The sequence below is a fragment of the Culicoides brevitarsis genome, chromosome 1, assembly GCF_036172545.1.
Source record: "Culicoides brevitarsis isolate CSIRO-B50_1 chromosome 1, AGI_CSIRO_Cbre_v1, whole genome shotgun sequence".
Taxonomy (NCBI): Eukaryota; Metazoa; Arthropoda; class Insecta; order Diptera; family Ceratopogonidae; genus Culicoides; species Culicoides brevitarsis.
Genome location: NC_087085.1, coordinates 20,673,611 through 20,696,351, shown reverse-complemented (window position 1 = coordinate 20,696,351; position 22,741 = coordinate 20,673,611). Strand labels below are relative to the sequence as shown.

Below are 22,741 nucleotides of genomic sequence, written 5' to 3'. Positions count from 1 at the left end.
ACCTTAATAATCTCCAAAAACCCTAAAAATTTACAATTTTATATCAAAACTAAACCTTTGCAAACAAACTACACTCCTCATCCTCATGCTTCTTCATATACAAGCGAATAACTCATTTTATTTATTTATTTATAGGTGATGTGATACAAAAGGTTGAATTAACTTAATTTTCAACTTTCTCCGGCAACATGTCACACACGTGAATCAGCAAGAAAAATAGCACGATAAGACAAAGAAGACATCAAAAAAAAAAGAAAAAAGACTTCAAAGAATTTTCTGTTTGACGACATTTGGATGTCGTGAACGAAAAAAAAGGTAAAAATTTCATTCAAGGACGCTCAAAAATAAAAAGGGAAGAAAAAAATCCTTTTTCTCTTTATTTGCTATTTTTTATTTCTTTTTTTCCTGTGAAACGACACGTGAAATGTCGGTAAGAAGTGATACTTCTGCTTCTTCCAACCTTTGAATGTGAAGTAATAAAAATGATGATAAAAGGTTCGTTCCCTTTTTGAATAAGTGGTGATATCATCATCGGGCATCATCATAATTGAGAAGATTTTTTGTCCCTAAAAAATATAAAATAAATAAAAAAAAGTGTTAAATAAATGTTTAAATATAAATGAATCAATGTTTAAATGTATCTGCTTAAAAAATAAAATAAATAATTGTGGTAAAAATTAAATGAAGTAGAAAATAAATAAAAAAATATAATTTTTCAAATAAATAAGAAAAAAATAAATATTAAATAAAAATGTCATCGCAACAACTGTGCGGGGCAATAATTGTCCTAACATGCATAATTTGCTATTACAACAGCATTTACTGCGGTTTTGTGTTCGATGACATAAGTGCTATTAAGGAAAATCGTGATTTGCGGCCACACACACCGATAAAAAGTGTCTTCTTGAATGATTTCTGGGGTACGCCGATGCACAAGGTAAGAATAATTTTTTTTTGTTGTCTTTTGAATAATTTAAACGGATGACATACGACTGACAAATGACCACAAATGACACTTGATTCAATTGTTATCTTATTTGTTGAACTGAACTAGCACTTCACACATGCCGACGAGGATGTGAAGCGTTATTTAACACCCATTCACTCTTTTCTTCTCTGATGTTGTGGCGTTCGCTGCAAAAGACAAGAGACTCGTACATGGAAAACTTTTTCCCCCTATTTTGTACTTTTATTTGCTCAAACTCTTAACTTCACTATTATTATTACGTACAAGACAAGAAAAAAAGAAGGAAAAGAATAAAAGGATTGCAACATTTTTTTCTTTTCATATTTTTTTTCATTTTGCACAAAAGTATATGAACAAGAACAACAATAAAAGTGTCGAAGGTGTGAAAAAAATGCAACGGGAAAAACTTTGCAGTTACAGGGAATTTAATTTAGTGTAAAGTTATTTGCAAAATGTATATTGACACATTTTTAGCCGTTTCTCTTTATATTTTATGTAATACTTGAGCTGCTGGACGAGTTTCTATAGAAAATGTTCTTGTATTCAATCTTCTGTTCATTTCCGCATCAGTTATCTCGTGATGTGGACATGAAAAGAGATAAGAAAAAAAAATGGCAGGAAGGGGATGGACAGGAATTATCATAAAGAAGACGATAAGTGACGAAGATGAGGAAATCCTTTAAGTGACTGCGAACGGAAATGACCAACGAAGTATTTACTTTGAATTGAATTTTCATGGAATTGCAACAATCAAAGGGCGAATGAAAAGATTTCTTGGAAGTTATATTAGAAATTTAAATTAATGTGTGAAACGATTTTACAGTTGATTTAATTTTCTAATTTAATTTACTCTGAATTACTTTTAGTTAAATTTTTATTTTAATTAAATTTTTAAAAAATATTTTTATTTTTTTATGCTCAAACGAATTTTTATAGCAAAGATAAAAGCAAAGCCACAAGCTTTTCAATAATTTTTGACTAAAATAAATAATTTTTGACTAAAATAAATAAATTTTCATCGATGGACTTTAAAGTTTGTAATGGTTCGGGAAGGATTCGCCCTCAGGCTTCACGCCTTAGAGGGCTAGGGAGGTAAAATATAAAGACGAGAGCTTCCAATTAAAACGAAACTTTATTGAAGAGTACGCCGCATACACGTCTGCACTCGACGGAGGCTGGCACGAAAGAGAGAGAATCTTAATTATGTCAATGTCACCTGGGATATCGAGACCCCCAGTTGACATTGACGCACGCCTCGGCGCCATCCATAGACGAAGATTAGTCACAAGTTTTTTAAAAATTTCAAATCGTAATTTTTTCAATTTTTATTATAAAGTTAGTAAGAAAAGCTTAAAAAGACAAAAAAAAAGCTTAATTTTTTTAATATTTTTTTACCAAAAAACCAAATATCGGAATATACCCAATACCCAAATTTTTTTTAAATTTAATTTTTTGGAATTCCGGGCCATAACATTGTTTAACCGACTGCTTCAAGAGCTCAGAGCAATTGAGAGCAAATCAGGCTTCATTTGCGAGGAAAAATCGTACTTCATGAGTCAGTGTCAAGATTTTTGGGAAATCTGTGAATGAATGGAAAAAAAAATCAGAAACTACTTTAAAACTATCTTTTTTTATACTTCTATTACTATTCTCTCTTTATCTCTTAAATGCGCTCTGCAACGCCTTTCTTTTCGTGCCAGTTGGTGGGTTACCGTGGGTTACCACTTTTTTTTTGTGATTGTTTCCCGGAAAACTAGAACTAAGAAATTTGAAATGAATAATAAATAATTAAAAAAAAAATAATAATTTTAAAAAATTTTACTGATTTTTGTTAAAAGTATTTTGAAACTTGAAAAAATCCAAAGTCATCACTTGAAATTATTTTTCAAAATACCAAATAATTTTTAATTTTACTGTACTTTGACCCGTGATATTATTTTCTCCCTAATTATATTCCTGAATTTTTATATTTTCATTTAATTTCCCTTCACTCCCCCTTTAAATCTACCAAAGAAAAAAAAATCATTTCCAGAATTCTTTTAATTACGTAAAACGTTCCTGAGTCATTATTGTATTTTCTTTCCCTCCTCCTCCTCCTTTTTCGTTCCGACTTTTTTACGCAACTAGACAGTAGTTACACTAATTAAGAATGAAACTAGTTATAAACAATGGTACCCATAATTTTCCTTCATTAATTCGTGTCTACAGTAGTTTGTACGAACGAACGAGATAAAATGGAAAAAGAAAATTGAAACAATGATTGCTTTCGACAATAAAATGAATCCTGCGTGTTTTTCAATCATATTGTCCGAAGGTTTTTTTCTTTCTTTTAGAAATCTACCGGAAATATCAAACAAAATTTATATCACTTTCGTTCGAATTTCTTGGTGAAAAATGTGAAGTGGGAATGGCGTTTAATTATGAGAAATTTTTTAGAAGGAAAAAAAAGAAATATTGCGTTGCGTGCGAACACTTTGTCCGTTGTACGAAGACACCCTAATTGGACAGTAATTGTCATCTTATCATCATCATCATCTATTATGCTGTCTTTCTTCCTCTTCAACATGCTTGCTTCATTATTTACAATGAGTGAAAATTTTTACATTGGATATCAAATTTTCGTTGAGAAAATCCCCTTCCCTCCCTGCTGCGACGCTCGACATAACGAGCTAATCAATGTGTTGTGTAATTACTATCCATTTTTATGAAAGTTTTGCGTGGAAGACGAAACAAAGGCAGTCGACGCTTTATAATTAAATTGAAAAGCGGCAGATTTATAACCGGGAAATTTTTCATCAAACATCAGTTTTTCCTTTATTTTTAGAACAGAAGAGAACGAAAGAAAGACAAAAGCAGCCGCCGGGTGTCTCTTTTATGCTTTTTCTTCCTCGTTCTTGAAAACACAAACAACATTAAGTAAATGTTTTTGTTCAACAAAATTTCCGGAGAATTGCGATACACCTTCTTTAAACAAAAAAAAAAAAGTTGAGTGAAAATACACGCACGACGACCTTTCCTCATTATTCGCATTTTCATCCTTCAACGATTCACCTTTAAACTTGTTTTCACCTGCACGACGACAATGAGCGAAAAAGCGAAAACAAGAGATGATCACAATGTCACGCACAATGTCATGACAACTAAATTGGAAGCATATTAATTACGGTATTATCGTTTTGTATTAAAATATCTCTCCGAACCTTGCCTTTTGTCGAAAAGCGAAATTTCAAATAATTATCTCGAGTGGTGATGATTCGCAGTCGTATACGCATCGAATGGCATCAAAGGTTGGCATGGAAAACACGAATATGTGTGTGCCACTGAATTCCCGGAAAATAATATTAATTAACTAAATTTACTTTATATTCAAGTACAGTCGAGTCGTCTGAATTTACTGAATTTATTAATCTCGAAAAAAAAAAAATTCTGAGCTGGGATTAAGCTCAAGGGGAGAAATTCGTGTAATTGTCGTTTAATTTGAAACGTTTAGCTCTATCTGAGTTTAAATCTCTTTTCAATTTGCAGATATGTATATACGCAAATTATTTATTATTCATAATTCGAGAGGAAATCTGTATGCAGCGGATTTTCATGCATGTAAAATAAAATAAAATTGCCAATAATTAATGGCGACGTTTCTGTTGAATATCAAATTAAATCGATGATTAATTTTGTGTACATTTTGTTCGCATTTTGGGTAATTGTAATTTTATGAATTATAGCTGTCAGAAATGTTGTTTGAAGCTACGCTTGATTGGTTTGCCGATGACCAGATATTTAATTTTAACAAATGAGAGATTTACTCGTTTTATTGAACGGCGATAGAGCACGTTGCTTTGTGATAAAAAAGGATCAATAAGTTTATTTTCTGAATTGAAATTGATTTTTTAAGACTTCACTGCATTTGAGCTGATTTATAATAATTTTTTGATCGATTTGAACGAAATTTGCGAATAAGTTGATAATAAAGCGCCATCTCTTGTGATTTTTTTAACGTTATCCTAAATTAATCAAGCTATAGATATTTTTAAGCAGAATTTTTCTATTTTTAGGCAAATTTCAAATCTGAAAGAGCCACCTACATATATTTTTAAAAAAAATAAATAAATAAAAAGACATTTTAACAAAAGCGCCATCTATTGCAGGTTTTGCTATTAAAATTAATTTCAAAAAATTCTTTTTCTCAAATTTTCTATTCTCATCAATACTTTAAATACTTGATTGAATACTTTAAAAGTTTGGTTGATTCAAAACCAAAATAATAAAAATTTAAATATCAAAGCGCCATCTATGATTTAGTTGAAGTAGCTATAAAAAGTTTAATAAGAATTTATTTTCAATTACTTTTTCTTTTTGAACTTTCTACTTAGACGTTTTCCATATATTTGACTAACTTAAAACCAAAATCTTAAATTTTTTAAAATTAAAGCGCCATCTATCGTCAAATTCTTTAAAATTTACCCTAATCCAGCCAATTTTCCAGTTTTTTATTCACTCAATAAAAAACAACTTTGACCTCATTTTCCCACTTGCAATCTCCATGCAAAACGACGACACTTTGCCAATAAATCTTTCACGTGCGCCATGCAAAACTTTACCACATAAATTGATAATAAATCCAACAAATTTCACTTAGCCAATATTTTTATAGCAGTATATCTCAGACGAAAATAAAATTTCCCCAAATAATAAAAAAGGGTAAAAAAAAAACTTTCAAAAAGCGGCAACAAACATTAAAGATACAATACTTCTTCACATCCAAGAAAACTAGCAAGCAGAAGAAATAATATAAAAAAACTGCTAAAAATACTTTATTTTATTTTGTATCAGACTTGCCTGGATGCCTTGTAAACATTCAATGTTTATATAATCGAAAAACAGATAAAAATTCCGGAAGACTTTACTTTAAGCGAAACACGGTTAAAGATTTTATCCTCTTGCACATAAATTTTGTGGCAGGTAGGTGAACTAAACATGGAAAGACACCTTTTTTCGTCGGAATTTGGAACTACTGCCGTAATCCATTTATATCGCAAAGCAACAAAGTTCTCCTTCTCTCGTTTTGTGACAATAAAAAAAGTTGTCCAGCACTAAATGGGAAGTTAAAGTAAATCTCTTCTCGAATATTTGGGGAATAAAAGTTCAGGCGCGAACGAGCGAGAGAGAGAGAGAAAAATATAATCATCGTTAACTAACATAAACTTTTTTTTTCTTTCCTATTTTATGGAACTGGGCCATGTTTGTCGACTTTTTTTCCATACGTCTGAAGTGAGAAGAGCAAAAAAAAAATGAATGGAAAGGGATATTAAATAAAAGATTAACTTGAATTTGTGTAGGGATCTGATGATTATATCTGAGTTGCTATGTGTGTGCTGGCAGCTCGTGGTAAAATAAATTATTTTCTTATTTAATTAGATCAAATTAAAACTAATTACAGATTAAGACCCAGTATTTGTTATGTTCGTTATGGAACGACGAGGCGAATGTCTTTCTAACATCATCATCATCATCATCATTCGTCGCCTCTACAACACTACAACAGGCAGCAGCGCGCCTACTTGTCTGATAAATACAGAAAATAGATGAAAATGTGGAAAGAAAGAAGTTTATTTGCAAAAAATACGAATCTAGGATTTGGTTTATTTTTATAAATTGAGCCTAGATCGCCGTGGCTTATCGTATTAGGGTAACCCAAAAATAGTCTGGAGCACTTCCGGTCCTCGTTTTTTGCTGTGCAAAGTGAGATATTTTATTTATCAACAAACAAAAATGAAGATTTAGGAACGACGTAACGGAAATGAAACAACACAAAGATGCTCTGTGGTTGAAAATTATCCTTAAAGGGACTAAAATGTAGAATTTAAATTGAACTCTAAAATAAAGAACTTTGCTATAAGAAAATTGAACTTAAAATTTCATAATTAGCTCTTAGAGTTTAAAATTTAGCTCTAAGAATTTCGAACTTAGTTCTAAGAATTTCATAATTAGCTCTGAGAGTTTCAAATTTAGCTCTAAGAATTTCGAACTTAGTTCTAAGAATTTCATAATTAGCTCTGAGAGTTTCAAATTTAGCTCTAAGAATTTCAAACTTAGTTCTAAGAATTTCATAATTAGCTCTGAGAGTTTCAAATTTAGCTCTAAGAATTTCAAATTCAGTTCTAAGAATTTCATAATTAGCTCTTAGAGTTTCAAATTTAGCTCTAAGAATTTCGAACTTAGTTCTAAGAATTTCATAATTAGCTCTAAGAATTTCGAACTTAGTTCTAAGAATTTCATAATTAGCTCTGAGAGTTTCAAATTTAACTCTGAGAATTTCAAAGATATTTCTAAGAGTTTTCAATTTAGCTCTAAAATCTTAAAAAAACTAAAACTAACCTTTAGAGAGTGAAATTAATCCACTTCTTAACCACATTACGTTTAAGCGAAGGATTTTCCAGAGTAGAATTGGAATGTAAAATGATAATAAATAGATATCCTTCCCTCCGTTTGCTTTTGTGCTCTACTTTCTCAGTACATTTTACGACTTTACATTCATTCATTTTGCCGACTGTCTGTTTCGTTTGCTCTTCAGCAGTAAAAAAAACAGTGCTCTGTTCCATCTTCTGCCAAAAAGCTTTAATAATACTAATACTTTTATATCGTTTAACTGTCTCTCGCACACACCCGTACAACTTCTACGCGCGTTATTTGATGCCTGCTTTATTTTATTTTATTTACCCCGAAATGAAACTAATACTCTGTGCGTTTTTTTCGTTCTTCTTCATTTGTGTCGTCTTCTTCTTCTTGCTGTGCTTTTTTTTATCTCGTTTTATTTCAAAGGAAGCAAGTTAAACATTCGCTAAATATTCTTTGACAAATAAATGAATGTTGTAATGGTTGTGCGTGTGTCTCGTTGCCATCTTCGTCGTCGTTTTTCCTTTTCCCATAAAAAAAATATATACGGAATTCCGTCGTCTCTCAAAACGAGCATCAAGCGAATATTCATTTGCAATATTTTCCAATCGTTACGTCTTCTTGTTTCTGACAGGCGACGGCGTGTTTGTGTGGTGCGCTGATAAAATCTGTTGGGAGGAAAATGTTCACTTTTACGGAAAACAAAAATTATTTATCGGTATCTTGTGCAAAAATAAAAAAAATGTAACAGGGAAAAAAATGGTCAGAGATAAAAAATTCTCAAAATTAATTTCAAATCCCTACGCAGACAGACAGAAGTCAAAAAAGCTAATCCCAAGAAATTACTTTTATCGTAAAGATGAGTTCAATCAGCGATGAATTGCATTGAAAGTAGCAAAGTAAATATTTGGTGTTTGATTTGTACTTTGAAACTATCTGATTGTATTGAATTTTCATTGATTGAATCGCCTCATTGAACATCGAAAATTTTTTAAAGGATTTTAGCAAATGAAAAATTTACAGCTAAAATTTTTTTATGGAATTTTTCGTCATTTTTTAGAATTAAAAAAAAAATTTAATATTTCTATATCAAAAAAATAAATATTTAAAAACTGGAAAAAAATCAAATTCATACCTGTCAAAATTCCTTCTAGTCCAAAAATTAAAAGAATTTTTTCCTCTGTTTTCTAATTACTTCTCGTCATTCTGTCGACCTTCTCTTTAATTTCTTTCATTACTTTGCCGTCACAACTGACAGGAAAAATCTTTAAAATTAATCAAAACTGACATAAAATATGACGATTCGGTGTCAACAGCAAATTATGTCAGTCATTCAGTCAATCAAAGTAAAAAGTATTTGACAAAGAATTCCAGTTAAATACCGGGCGCCCTCATCAATTATTCATTAAATGTTGTTTGGTATCTGTCGGTTGGCGGGAAAGTTACGCAACTCAAACAAATCATGCCCCAACACAATAAATATAAATACAATGATAACAGAAAATCCAACAAAAATTATAATTTGTTATTTCTCTTGCTTTGCTTTTTCTTCTATTTCGGATCCATCGTTTATTTATTTTTTTTTCCTTTTTTTTTTTCGCTTCTCATTTATTATAAATTTATTTTGTTTGCTTTTCTGCTAATTCAGCAAAAATAATTTGATTTATTTTTTTTTCCATCCTTGCTCAGTCGTTTTCTCCCTCAATTTCGTGCTCTAATTGTACAATATCGATAAAATAAAGGAAGAACAATATGGTCGTCTTTCGTAAAAATTTTTTTTTCGTCTTCTTCTTTTTTTTTTTTGAATTTAATTAATTGTAAATAATTTATTTTGTTTGCTTTTCTGCTAATTCAGCAAAAATAATCATTATTTTTTTTTTGTTGAAAAATTCTTAATTTATTTAATTTTTTTTCATTTAAAATTCTTTTTTTTTTTAATTTAATTAATTGTAAATAATTTATTTTGTTTGCTTTTCTGCTATTCAGCCATTATTTTTTTTGTTGAAAAATTCTTATCCTTGTTAATCAAGGATGCCCATCAATCCCTCAATTATTCACAATTTTCTCCCTCAATTACGTTTAATGCATTAATGAAGGTCCGAAAAATGCTACCAAAAATAACATAAATATTGATGATGACACATCATATTCCATTTTCATTTCAATTGATTGGATTTTCGGCAACGTCATGATATGTGATTAAATTAAATAAATGATAAATATAATCCCTCGTTTTATTTATGTGGGCACACATTTCACTTGAAATGATTGGAACCAACGAACGAACGGCAGAACGGAAGAAAGTCATCCAAGCAGAAGTCAACATTTAAATGCCGTGACAATGCATTGCCGGTGCGCACATTTGATTTGGTTGGCGATAATGAATGGACTGTGTTGATTGAAATGTTAATAATAGTAAAGGAAAAGGCTTTTGAAACTGTTGAATGGGAGCGGAATTTTTTGTCATGAAAATTTGTATGAAAAGCAGCAATTTGATGTTAATTTTAGGTCGAAAGTTGATTTTTAATGATAGTTTTTGGGTTTTTTTTTAAATATTAAAAAAAAAATTAAAAAAATAAATAAAATTAATTTTTTAAAAATCTTTTTGACAAAAAATAATTTAAAATTAATTACATTAATTTTTATTTTATTAATTTTTTTCCATTAATAATATAAAAAATTATTAAAAAAAATTAATGAAATATTTATTATCATAAAAAATTATGATGAATAACAAAAAAAAAAAAAAATTATAAAATAAAAATTGAAAAAAAAAACAAAAATTTTAACTAAAATTTTAAAATAATTATTTTTACTTATTAATCTTTAAATAAATTCGAATTCCCAACTTTTAATTTTTCTTGTCTGAATTTTTATAATTATTTTTTATTTTATTGATTTTTTTATGATTTTATTTAAATTAATTATTGATTGATTTAATTTAATTGATTTAAATAATTAATTTAAATTAATTTTTTAATTATTTAATTTTTAAATTAATTTTCTTAATTTTTATAATAAATAAAATTTAAAATAAAGTAGATAATTTATTTTATAAAAAAATAGAAAACCCCAAAATTTGATGAAATTTGCTAAATTAAACTTTTCCTGTTCATCGTTTGAACAAAATTTCAATATCTCCTTTCATGTCGAATAACTTTCTTACATTGATTGTACATATATTCCAAGAATCCCAACCACTTTCGTGCCAAAATAGCTCCGATCACGCTTCGATCCCCAATCCATTCAAATTTTACGATAGGCCTTAATTAAATTTATCACATGAAAATTTTGTTACCGGTTGTTGTTGCTGCTGCTGCTGTTCGTGTTGTGTTATTGTGGTGCCGACATATACCTCGAAGCTCAATCAACAATTTTATGATCCATGCATAAACAGAATGAGAAAGGAATTTCGTCCCCTTTTATTTATTGCCGCTAGGCTAGCGATGCACAGTCGATGAAGACCGCATAAATACAACCACAACACATCAACAGAAACGGAGAAATAGCATTGATTGATGATTTGCTTTTCTTCGTGTCGAGTCTCTCTCTATTCAGTGGTGTTCATCGTGCATTGTTTTCTTTTGTATTTATTTATGGCTTCGATACATGATTGTGTCCGAAGACATTTTCGGGGAAAGAAAAGAGTCGCACCGGACACGTTTGTCGAATAATAATTTTATTTATTTACGAATGTTTGTGTCTCCGTTTGCCGCCTCTCTACCTCTGCATGATTAATAAAATAATTTTCTTTCACGAAACGAAGTCAAATATCAAAAGCCTTAAGGGATTTAATTTATTAGGCGTTAGGATTTATTTCTTCAAATTAATATTAAATGATGAATCAACAGAAAAGTATAAGGGGGACACATAACAATTTATTTTATTTAGAAAACTTCTCCTTCCGAACGCTTCTTTCGACGCTCCGTGCGTCGTCGTCCCATTCCGAAGCCAAGTAGCAACGAGCATACATAATATATTTGCGGCATGCCACAACAATAAGTTTCTCCGAAAAACAAAATTAGAACAACATAATCTTGCCACCTTCCTTCTCTCACACATACACACGCCGAACGTCACACAAAGACGAGGAACCGGAATTAAGGTACGTGACTGATTATCGTCCCACATTTTGTTTTGTGTATGCATATGATGAGGATGATGATTGTGTTTTGGTCTCTCGTATTAAATGAATCAGTTAATTTTGGTTCGGACATAAAATCATCGGGGTGGGCTCATAAAAGTTTTATGATCAGGTATCATAACTTTTTCCTTTTAAAACTGAATTTTGAAGATCTTTTCCTAAAATTTTATTAAAAATAAATATTTTAGCCTTATGAACATTTGAAAAGTCAAATTAATTTGGCCTATTGCATATTTTTGATTTAAGTCCCAGATGGGTCCCAGAGCATATTTAAAATTTTTGGCCCAGTTTACATTTGAAAATTTTGCCCTAATGCAAATTTATAAAATTTTATACCTTGTAATTGATTTTTTCTCAAATATAAAATGAATCTTTTGAACTTTAATTCAATTTTACCTTTAAAAAATGTCAAAATTGCTCAATTTTGAGCCTCAATCTCATCATTTTCAACACAAAAAAATATTATGATGATGACTGAAAAGCTCGTTAAAATTTTTACGATTTCCCGTAATAAAAGGTCGATCAATAAAGAGAGCGAAGGAGACATAAAATTCGACCTTGGAAGGAAAACAACACGGAGAAAAAAAATTGTAATCACGAAGCCATAAATTAACGTACACTACATCGAATTTTGTGTCTTTTGATTGAGTGAATATGTTGCCATCGAGCGAAAGAGAGTAAATAACGCTGTTTTGCTGCCCTAAACAAACATCTCTTTCCTTCTACATCATTGACCTTTTCTGTCGTCTTGACCTACATAAAAAATTGTTCGTAAAATTTGCTAAATATTTCTTTTATGCTCTTTTTTTTTTGAAAAATAACAAACATTAAATCATCCAACTTTTGTGCAAAAAGCAATTCTGGAGAAGTAAAGAATGAAGACAAATGTATCCTTTTTGGGTGGATGATGGCAAAAGGCAGCAAAACTTTTCTCTCTTTACTATTTGATTTGATTAGTTGAACGTACAAAGGAAAAAAGTTGAAAATTAGATTGAGCGCGATAAATAAATAAATGAAAATGAGTGAACGAGTGAGAAATCCCGCAAGTAAGCAGACTTGAATGAAATAAAATAATAAAAAAAAAAGTTCAAGGTCAAATGAGATCGTTGCCTGTCTAGCAACGCAACGTGCGCCATGCAACCCTTTTATCTGTACTTTCACGTGTACTCGACAGAAAAATGTCTGAGTGTCATCGTTTTCACATTTTATGTGAGCACTTGCCTCTTTTTCATACACTTTCTCAAATGGAATGTGTTTTTTCTTGTTGTGCCTTCCAGTTAGTTAGAGACTGAAAAGTACAGAAAGTACAAAGAAAAGCAATCGAAAGTGAACTTTTTATGTGAAATATCAAAAAATTGAGAAAAATTTGGTATTTCAAGCGTTATGTTGTCTTTTTATTGAGCTAAAAAAAATTAAAAGTTTAGAAAAAAAAATTTTAAATCAAAAAAGAATTAAAAATGATAAAAAGCGCTTTCCTTTTTTTATAAAAAAAAAACCTAGAAAGTTGAATGAATTCTCAACAATGACGACTAATAAAAATAAAATAATAACTCTACTCTCTTTATAATTTCATTCTTTTCATTGTTCAAAGAAAAATAAAACCAAAGGGATAAACGAAAAATTATAGCCCGGAATATTTTTTTTTTCATGTCAAAAATCTGACTATGAAATTTCAGACAAAACAGAGAAAATATTAACTTTGACCTTGAAATGACCTTTAGCTCAAATTACCCAAAACTCAACATTGACATGTCAAAAGTTCCAACTCCTTTGATCAAAAGTACCAATGATACTCCTCCGTACGTGTAATTTTGTGGATTTGTGAATCTTAAGGCAAATTTGTGATATCCCTCGGGTAAAATATGTCTCCCAATATGACGACCAAAACCATAGAGGTTATTGAAGTCCATATTGTTAGCAATCCACCATCCCTCAAGTGGACATTTCTTGAAAAAAACTTTCGGATCAATAATTTTGGAAACAACTCGTACAAAAATCGTTGTTAACTGATTTTGATATTCTTTATCATTAAAGCTTTCCATGGCGGTACACCTGTTAAAAAAAATCTTGTAATTTATGAATTTTTTGTTAAGCCTTTTCTCACCATTCAAACTGAAAATTGAATATATAAGGACGAAATTGCTGATTTCTTCCGTGAGTTGCTTTGTAAAAATGTTGAATTTGCATTATGTGATTTGTAACGGGTTTTGACAAAAATAATGCTAGTGAAAGAGATCCTGGTTTGTTACGAGCCGGGGTAATCTTGCAAGTGATGTTAGCGATGATTTTTTTGTCGCAATGACATTTGACGTCAGTTAATTTCATCAGGACTTCTTTTCCTGCAATTGGAACTTTTTCTTGTTGAGTCACATTTTTAGCAGAGGAGCAAATTTCTATTGTGAAAAATACAAAAATTAGAATTTTTCGAAATTTGTTCATTATCACATGCTTTGAAAGCTAGATTTGATAAAATACTGACAAAATACTAAAAAAAAACTGAAAATATTAAAATATATGCGTTAAGTGAAAATCATTTCCAGATTCCATTAAGATCTAATGAGGATGCTAATCACCATAAAATTGCTCAAAAACTATAAAAATATATATTTTGAATTATTAAAAATTATTAAGCATGAAATTTCTAATAAAAGTAAATTTTTGTGCAAAATAAAAAAATAAAAGAATCATAAGAATAATTTTATTTTTTTATTTTACATTTTTTTTTGTTTTAAATTAATTTAATTAAATAAATAAATAATATTTTTTTTTTAAATATTTAAATAAGTTTAAATTAAAAAAAATTATTAAATTTAAATTTATTTTTTTTAAATTCATTAAATTAAATTAAATTTTTTAATTAATTAATTAATTAATTAAAATAATATATTTTTAATAAATATCCTATTTTTTGTCAATAAAATTTTAATTTTCAATTTTCGCCAAAAATGAACTTCAAAACTGAATATTTAAAGGATACTAAGTTCTAAAATGAGCTATTTTCCAGCAATGTTCAACATTAATTTCCGTTAAGTGCATTTAAACACAGCAAACAAATCACTTAAATTGTGCATTTAACTCGAAATGACAATCACAACAACACACTTAACATAATATGCTGATATTGCAGACATTAGTCACATCACAAGTGATATGTTGACTGTCATGCTTCTGTCTCTCCTTTGCTCTGGCATTGCTAATAATGCAGACAAATCCACACAACCACAAGATATCGGAACGAGAAAAATAAATGCCAACATTTTCACATTCACATAAAATAAACTTTTATTTTTATTATTTTTTTTTCTTTTTTTTTATTTTTAAATTATTTCTCGCAACTCTCGTGCTCCAGTGCCACAGAATTTTACCCTCACTGAACTACTATTATTATTAACAAACTTCTCGTACGTCGTGCGATGTGATATCATGACGACAAATCAACATGCATAGCGTCGTCCTCGTCGTCGTCTTTCGCTAGACTTTTGGCATGTGTTTTGCGTCTCTTGCTCGCATATTTATGCACGACAGACAAGAGCTACATGATTGTTATTTTCCGAAAGTGTATCATTTCATTGTGTGTAGCTTGTGTCCGAAATTGAATAGAATTTTGCAAATGTTGTGCGTTCACTGACAGGCTCTGCATTTATTAGCAATGTGTCTATTTTATTTGTTGTTGCGTACAATAGCGATGAAATTCTAATAACAATTCAACAGAAATACACAGGAGAGTTGTTTAAAAAGGTTTTTCGTAGATATTGACGAGGTTTGATTTTTCTTTTTTTCTTATTTAGTTATTATTCGGTCGATGGCTGTGTTCATCATATTTTTGTTTAAATTAGAAAATTAATTGAACTGTATCGATTGGAATGTAGAAAGGATGGAAATTTTTAGGATTTTATTCATAGTTTAGCTATTAATTTAAATTTTGTTGAATTAGCAAAATAGCGATTTACAAATTTTGGTCAAGTATTTTTAATTTAATTTTTTTTAATGAAAAAAATTTGTTTATGAATAAAAAATTAATTTTATCGATTTTTAGTCAATATACTAAATAAATTAAATTAAACAAAAAATAATTTAAATTAAATTTTTATTGAATAAAAAATTAAACTAAATTAATAAAAAAATAAATAATAATGATTAATTAAATTAATTAATTAAATAATTTTTAATAATAAAAATTTTAATTATTTAAAGTTTTAAATTATTTTTAGTTGTTTTTCGTCAAATTGTTTTCGTCAAATTAAAATTAAATTTTAAAAATGTTCATTAAATGATCAAAATTTGGTCAGTGACCATAAAAACTGGCAAACTTAATACCTCCATTCATTAAATTGGTTCGCTTACAGTAAAATCAGCTTAAAACATTGATGCAAAAACCAAAAATTTACCATTAAATTCTTCAAAAGCCACAATTCGATACATTTTAAAAGCGAGTATGCGTTGCCATCGAACAAAATTTAGGCAAGGACAACTTTGTGAGCTCTGTTTCTCTTTTCATTCGGTTGCCTAATGAAAGGCTTTTACGGCTTTATGCGAGTGCATGTGCCCTGTGGTAAAAAAATTTTTAAATTTTATCATTCAAGAGCTTTTTTTCCGTTTCGAAATTTCTTCTCAAAAAGCTTCGTTAGGAGAAAATTTCAACCGCCGAGCATCGCATCGTCGACTAACGAACAAACTGTAGGCAAAAGTGAACACATGTCTAAAAGTATTAGGTGTTAAGTGTTTGTCTTTAATGCGACCAATATGGCATCCTCTCACTCCGTGCATTTTGTGAAACTTTTGTCCTTTGTCCAAATATTTCGAGACTCGCAACGAACGATGATAATAACACCAATTTAGAGCTTGTGTTCACTTTAATAATAAAATAAAATACAAAAAATTCCTGTGAACGCCAGTGTGTTGCGTTGTTATTAGTAATATTATTATTATTGGTGAACACGAGAAACTCATGTTTTTAAAAGGCTTCTAAGTGCGTCGTCGACGTCGTCGTCGTCATCGGCTGTCGAGAATGAACGACATGTGTCCTTGTTTGCCGATATACGTCCGAAAATATGCCTGAAAGCCATCCATGTTCCTTTGTTCGACAAGGGTGTGGACGGTCCTTTTATAGGTTAGAATAACACATGTCGGTTGTTTGTCTGGACAAGACATGGCAAAACAAAAGCAAAACAAAACATGATTTCCAAGGCCTAAGAAAATATTTTGAAAATTTATTGATTTGTGAATTGACGACAAATTACAAGGGTTTGTCTTCGAGGATAAGTTTTTTGAGTTTTGATTGTTTGACAAATGAAAAACTAAAATTTTCGATATTGTTTTAAATTTTTTCAAATTTTAGTAAAGTGGAAAAAATATTTTCTTTTAAAAAATAAAATTTCTGTTGAAAATAATTAATTTGTTAATATTTAAAAAAAAAATTAATTAAGTTCTAAAAGTAAAATTTTTTTTCATTAAATCATTTTTCTTAATTAAAAAATAATAAAAATGTAAATTCAGCAGATAGCATAATTTTCGTTCAATTGGCGATTTTTTAAGTTACTTAAATTTTTATATTTTTTTATCTTATTAATTTTTATTTTTAAATATAAATAAATGTTAAAAAAATTATTTTACTTAATTTTTTTTGTTGAAAATTCTTTATTTTTTTCTTTAAATAAATTTTTTAAAATATGTTTTCAATAAAATATTATTTAAAGACCTTCAAAAACTTGTATTTTATTAAATTCTTATTTATCTGAAATTCTGAAAAAAATTTTCATAAATTAACTAAAAAATCATCAAAATTCATCAAATTTGAAAATATTTTTTTTATTAATTTAAAAAAAATATAATTTGAACATTTTCTAAAATTCAATATATTCAAAGCTGATATGGGTAAAAAATTATTTATGGTCTCAAAACCACAACTATCCTCCCTTTAATTTTTCCTCCCCATTCAACATGAAAAGTGGAACAACAAAACGTATGTGACAAAGATATTAATATTAAAGTAAATTCATGACGACGACGACGACGTCACGCACACCAAAAATAAAACGCAAAGAAGAGAAAATATTTATTCACAAAGAAAAGTTGAATGGCAGCTTAATTTATCCACAACCTGAGTGCCGTTGACGAACGAAACGCGATGTCAACTTCATGCATGTTACTGCTTATGACAAAAAAGTAAAACAAAAAAAACGTCGTAAGATGAAGCGAAAGTGATACAACGAAGAAAAGCGACAGATTTGGGTGAATCTATGACAAGCGACATGATAGACAAGCCAAAAAGACAAAAAAAAAGAGGAGAGAGAAAAAAATAATAATCATCGTGATACGTTAGACATATTTTGTGAAGCCTACAATTTTCGTAATATTATGATTATTATTATTTTTATTGTGATCCTCGAGCCGTTTTTTCCGTAAGTGCAGAGGCGTACTTATTTACCCAAGCGTCTGATTGTCAAGAATTCAGCAACAAAAATGTAATATAAAAGCTTTCAATTGAATATGTCAGATATCTCAAGTGCAAGTGAAGGATAAATGTATCCCAATTGTCAGACATATTTTCTTCTACATTTTTTTTGCACACACAATTGAATGTTAAACAGTAAATTCCGACGAAAAAAATGGAAGAAATCGATTTTTCCAATCAATTTTTTTTCATGCGCGTTTATAAAAATTGACAGTTTTAATGATTCATGCAAAAAATAAGGTTTAATTTGCGTACGAAGGACGATGAACAAAAAAAAACCTTTAAGAAATGAGATTTTTTCCAATCACTTGAATTTCGTTCAATATTTCAATAACTAATGGTGTGGAAGGGCCTACGGACACGTTTTTCATCCCAAATTATGTTTTTTTTAGTAGAACGATGACTAACAAAAAAAAAATATTGAAAAATTTAAAAATTACAAGGACAATATTTGCAGAGCTGTTTAAAGAATTTTTTTTAAATAAATTTAAAAAATTCAACAATTATTTTGAACCTGAATTTAATAAAAAAAAATAAATAAAAATTATATTTTGTATTAAAATTATATTTTTCACCTGACAAAATTTTTTATTTCTCTTTAAATTTCATGTTTTTTTCCTGATGAATTTTTAATTGAAACGCATTATTTCAACCATAACAACGTCATTCTTTCGCGACAACAAAAGCTTTTAATTCATTTTTTTCTGTTGTTTTTCACAAAAGGTGTTAAAGTGCTATTCTGTGAAAAGCAAAAACTATTTTTTAACTCTCCATTCAGTGGTTTATTGTGAAACTATGAAGATAACAAAAAGTTGTAATAAAAAAATTCTTTCATATTTTATGAACAATGACTCAGAGAGTAAAAAAAATCCATTAAAATAGCGTTAGAAATGCATTTTTTTTATATTTTCCGATATCGGACAGAATTGATTCCATTTGAATTGAATTTTTGTCACGCAAGTTTCATCGCATTTTATCCACGTCAGTTGATGTGCTTTGTAATAAATTTATATTTTTATGCTTTTTTTTATAAAAAAAAATATTTTAAATAAAGGAAAAAAAAATTTTTTTTTGAGAAATTCTTTTTCACTCAAAGTAGGTTTTTCTTAATTTTTGAAAAACTTATTTATTATTATGTATTATGATTATTTGAAAGACAAATTATTTCTGAAAATTATTTTTTATTCAAAGTTTTATTTTTTTTTAATTAAAAATTGAGTGAAAAAATATTTTTTTAAAAATTGATTTTATAAATTATATAAAATTAAAAATTTTGACAATAAATGCACAACTCATGTCATTAAAGAAACAATTTATCAAAATTACAAATTACATTCATCGTTAAAAGTTACGTTCTGAACAATAATTTGACAGGATATTAGTTCCGTTCCTGACATTTTTCACCCTTAAACACATAGACACTTCATTGATTGACATTAATTATCGTATAAATGTCCATTGAGTACGAATTTAACTCATTGTTCAATCAACAGGTAATTCAGCGATAATTTTTGTGTGTGTTTTTGTTAATTTTTGTAATAACAAATAAATAAAACTTGAAAATGACCCACAAAAAAACATTCGAATACGAACAAGGACAACACTTTTTTGCTCTCTTTTTCCGTACAAATTAAATGTCTGTCAAAAAAGTAATTTATTTATTTTTTTTATCTAACGTCTCTTTTCAGGAGCAAAGCCATAAATCATACAGACCACTGTGCGTACTCACATTTCGATGGAATTTTTTATTTCATGGATTAGAGCCAGCCGGTTACCATGTAGTGAATTTGATGCTACATGCGATTGTGTCGTTAATGTATTTTAGGTAAGTTTTTCTCCTCTTTTTCTGTATATTTTTCTCTATCCCGTTTTTTTTTGTGCTGTGAATGTAGATAAAAATCTGATTTTCATGGAAAATCGTCTTAAGGTTTGACCAAACCACGTTCGATTGCGGTTTTCTCTTCTTTCGTTCTGTTTTTCTCTGAAAAGTGAGAAATCTCAATGGGGAAAATGGGAATCAGGGAGTTAAAATGCGTGGTTATTTCATTTGCATTTCATTTTGTGAGGATTTTAAATGTTTTTCGTGCACTATGAATTTATATTGTTTTATTTTTAATAAAATTAAATTTTTATTTTTTTGGTCCTTAATTAATTCTAAAGTAGTTCTAAATAATTCTTTTTTAAGTTTAAATTTTAATTCTTTATTTTTTTAAATTCTTTTAGGTCCTAATTTTTTTTGGGACTTAAATTTAATTTTTGGGGTCTTTAATTTAATTTTTGAAGTCTTTGACTTTTGAATTTTGAGGTCTTAAAATTTTCTTTTATAATTAAATTTTGTTTCTTGAGATCCTTAATTTTTTTTTTTAGGTTAAGAACTAAATTTTTTAAGGTTCTTATTTTCTTGGGTCTTAAATCTATTTCTTAAGATCTTAAATTTAATGTTTGAGGGTCCTTAATTTATCTTTTGAGGTCCTTAATTGATTTTTTAGTGCCCTAAATAATTTTTTAAATTTTAATCTTAAATTTATTTTTTAAATTCTTTTGGGTCCTAAATTTTTAATTGTGAGTTAAATTAAATTTTTGAGGTCTTTTATCTACTTTTTGAGGTCTATATTTATTTTTAGGACTTAAAATTAAATTTAGAATCTTTAATAAAATTTTTAAGGTCCTAAATTTAGTTTGTAATTTTATTTAAATTTATTTATTTTTTTATAAATTGGTTAATGGAGGCATAAAGTTCTCCTATTGAGATTAAAAAATAATCTTCAAAGTTTCAAAATATTTCTTGACGTATAAAATTTAACTCTTGAGGTCTCAAATTTAACTTTTTCCGTCTCACAGAATTTTATTCAAAAAAAAGGTCAAGGAAATCAGATAAAAGATTGTTGAATTTGATTAGTTTGCAAGTAACCCCATTTATAGGCAAAAAGATAAGTGAAAATGATAAAGAGAAAGGAGCAAAATTTAAAAAAAAACTCGAAATTATGAACAAAAGTTAAGCAATCACAGTCCCTTGGAGAACGTCGACAACAACTTTAACTCACTCTGTTTCTTTGTTGCTCTGTTCGTTGCTCTAGGACGAGATGAATGAAAAGTAACGTCAAAGAAATAAATTGGATTAAAATAGACTTCCAACGAAGTAACTCTGTCACTCTGTTCGTCTCTCTCTCTGGGAAATATGTAAATTATAAATTCAAAAGAGGCCCTTAGGCGACCAAGTAGTCTTCGTTCTATTTGCCAAAGTCTATAACGTTATGCAAAACTAACTGAACGGGTATCGCTCTGCGTCGTTTTTATTTGCATAACGCTCGTGTGTTGTCAAAATATCAACTTGCCCATCGGGTATTTACTCAATGTGACAGTTTTTCTCATCGAATTCCGGAGAAAAGAGGATATCGGTGACGCGTCACTTTTTTTTCGTCGCGAAACGTCCCAGCGGAAATCATTGTAAAGTGCGTATCATTTAACTCATTAAAGTCGAAGAAGATGCTTACGCCCCTGCCTATCGTGCCATAAATATTCATGGAGACATTTATATATTTTTTTTCTTTTACTACAACGAGCGCACACACGAGCGGATGTCAAACATAATTTAAGAAAATTTGTATATCTTCTTGTCTTGTCTCTTCTGCTTTGTCGTTGCTAAAAGTAAATTTACTGTTTATTTTTTGTTGTTTGTGAATTCATATGAGGAAAAAAAGAGATCAAGATCTCGATGAAAACGCAGAAAAAAAACGTAGGAGCAACATAAATTTTATACATTCCGGTAACACAACCCGATGCTTGTCTTTACTCTTCTGGCGTGACAGTTAAACGCATCTCGCTTCGTTGTTTTTATTTTTTTTTATTGTATCATGTTTCACTGAGTTTTCTTACGTCGCAGACCTCGCGGCGCAATTGTATCCGGTTTTATTGTCTTTTGTCTCGGTAGTCAAAGTTGCTTTAGTTTTTTTTTTGTTTTGGCATGGATTTTATGTTTTTTATTTGACATTATTAAAAAATTAAAAACCACGTGATCATATTTTTTAAAAATTTTGTATAATGTCACAAAATTCAATGATCATTTTAAGTTTGATTCTAAGACATTTTCAAAATTTAATCCCAATGCACATTTTAATAAAATTTGACCCCACTGTGCATTTTGAGTGATTGAAGCATTTCTTATTTCGGAAATTATAACCACGTGACCACAAAATTTTTTTGAAGCTAGTAAACGTTTCCACTAATTTTGAATATTTTTCTTGGATCAATCTCATTCTCCAGGGAAATTTTAAATCGTGAACCTAATGCACATTTTGGTAAAATTTCATACCAATATGCATTTTGATTAGTTTTTGTGTCAAAATTTTTAACCACGTGACCTAATTCTTAAACCAAAATTTTAAACCACGTGATTATTTTTATTTTAAAGATAAGACCTAGTGCACATTGTAATTTTTTTCTCCCCAAGACAAATTTTGAATTTTACACCCATTGCACATTTTAGTAAAAATTTAATCCTATAATGTGTTTTCACATTTAAAAATTTTTAACCACGTGACCAAAATTTTTTGGTTTTCATTTAATTTTTACGTTAATCAATTTAATAAACCCATAAAAATCAAAATTCTGTTGAAAATGTTCATTTAAAAATTTTTTTACGTCTTTTAATTGAAAAATTTAACTTTTTAGCACTCCCTTAACGTTAAAAACTTGACTTGAAGTCACGTGACCTCCAGTTACGGGAGTTAACTCGCTCGTCACGCAAATCATATTCATTCACAACTCATGAAGAACGTTCAAA

General features: G+C 28.9%; 1 protein-coding gene across 1 annotated transcript in view; it reads left to right on the top strand.

Moving 5' to 3' along the window:
* Positions 1-22,741, top strand: part of LOC134837177 (protein O-mannosyl-transferase Tmtc3) — a 97,643-nt gene that overhangs the window by 5,353 nt on the left and 69,549 nt on the right. The window contains exons 2-3 of the mRNA XM_063852532.1: positions 136-937; positions 19,647-19,783. Coding sequence (XP_063708602.1) covers positions 752-937; positions 19,647-19,783 — 323 coding nt within the window. The 5' untranslated portion in view covers positions 136-751. The remainder of the gene's footprint in view (positions 1-135; positions 938-19,646; positions 19,784-22,741) is intronic.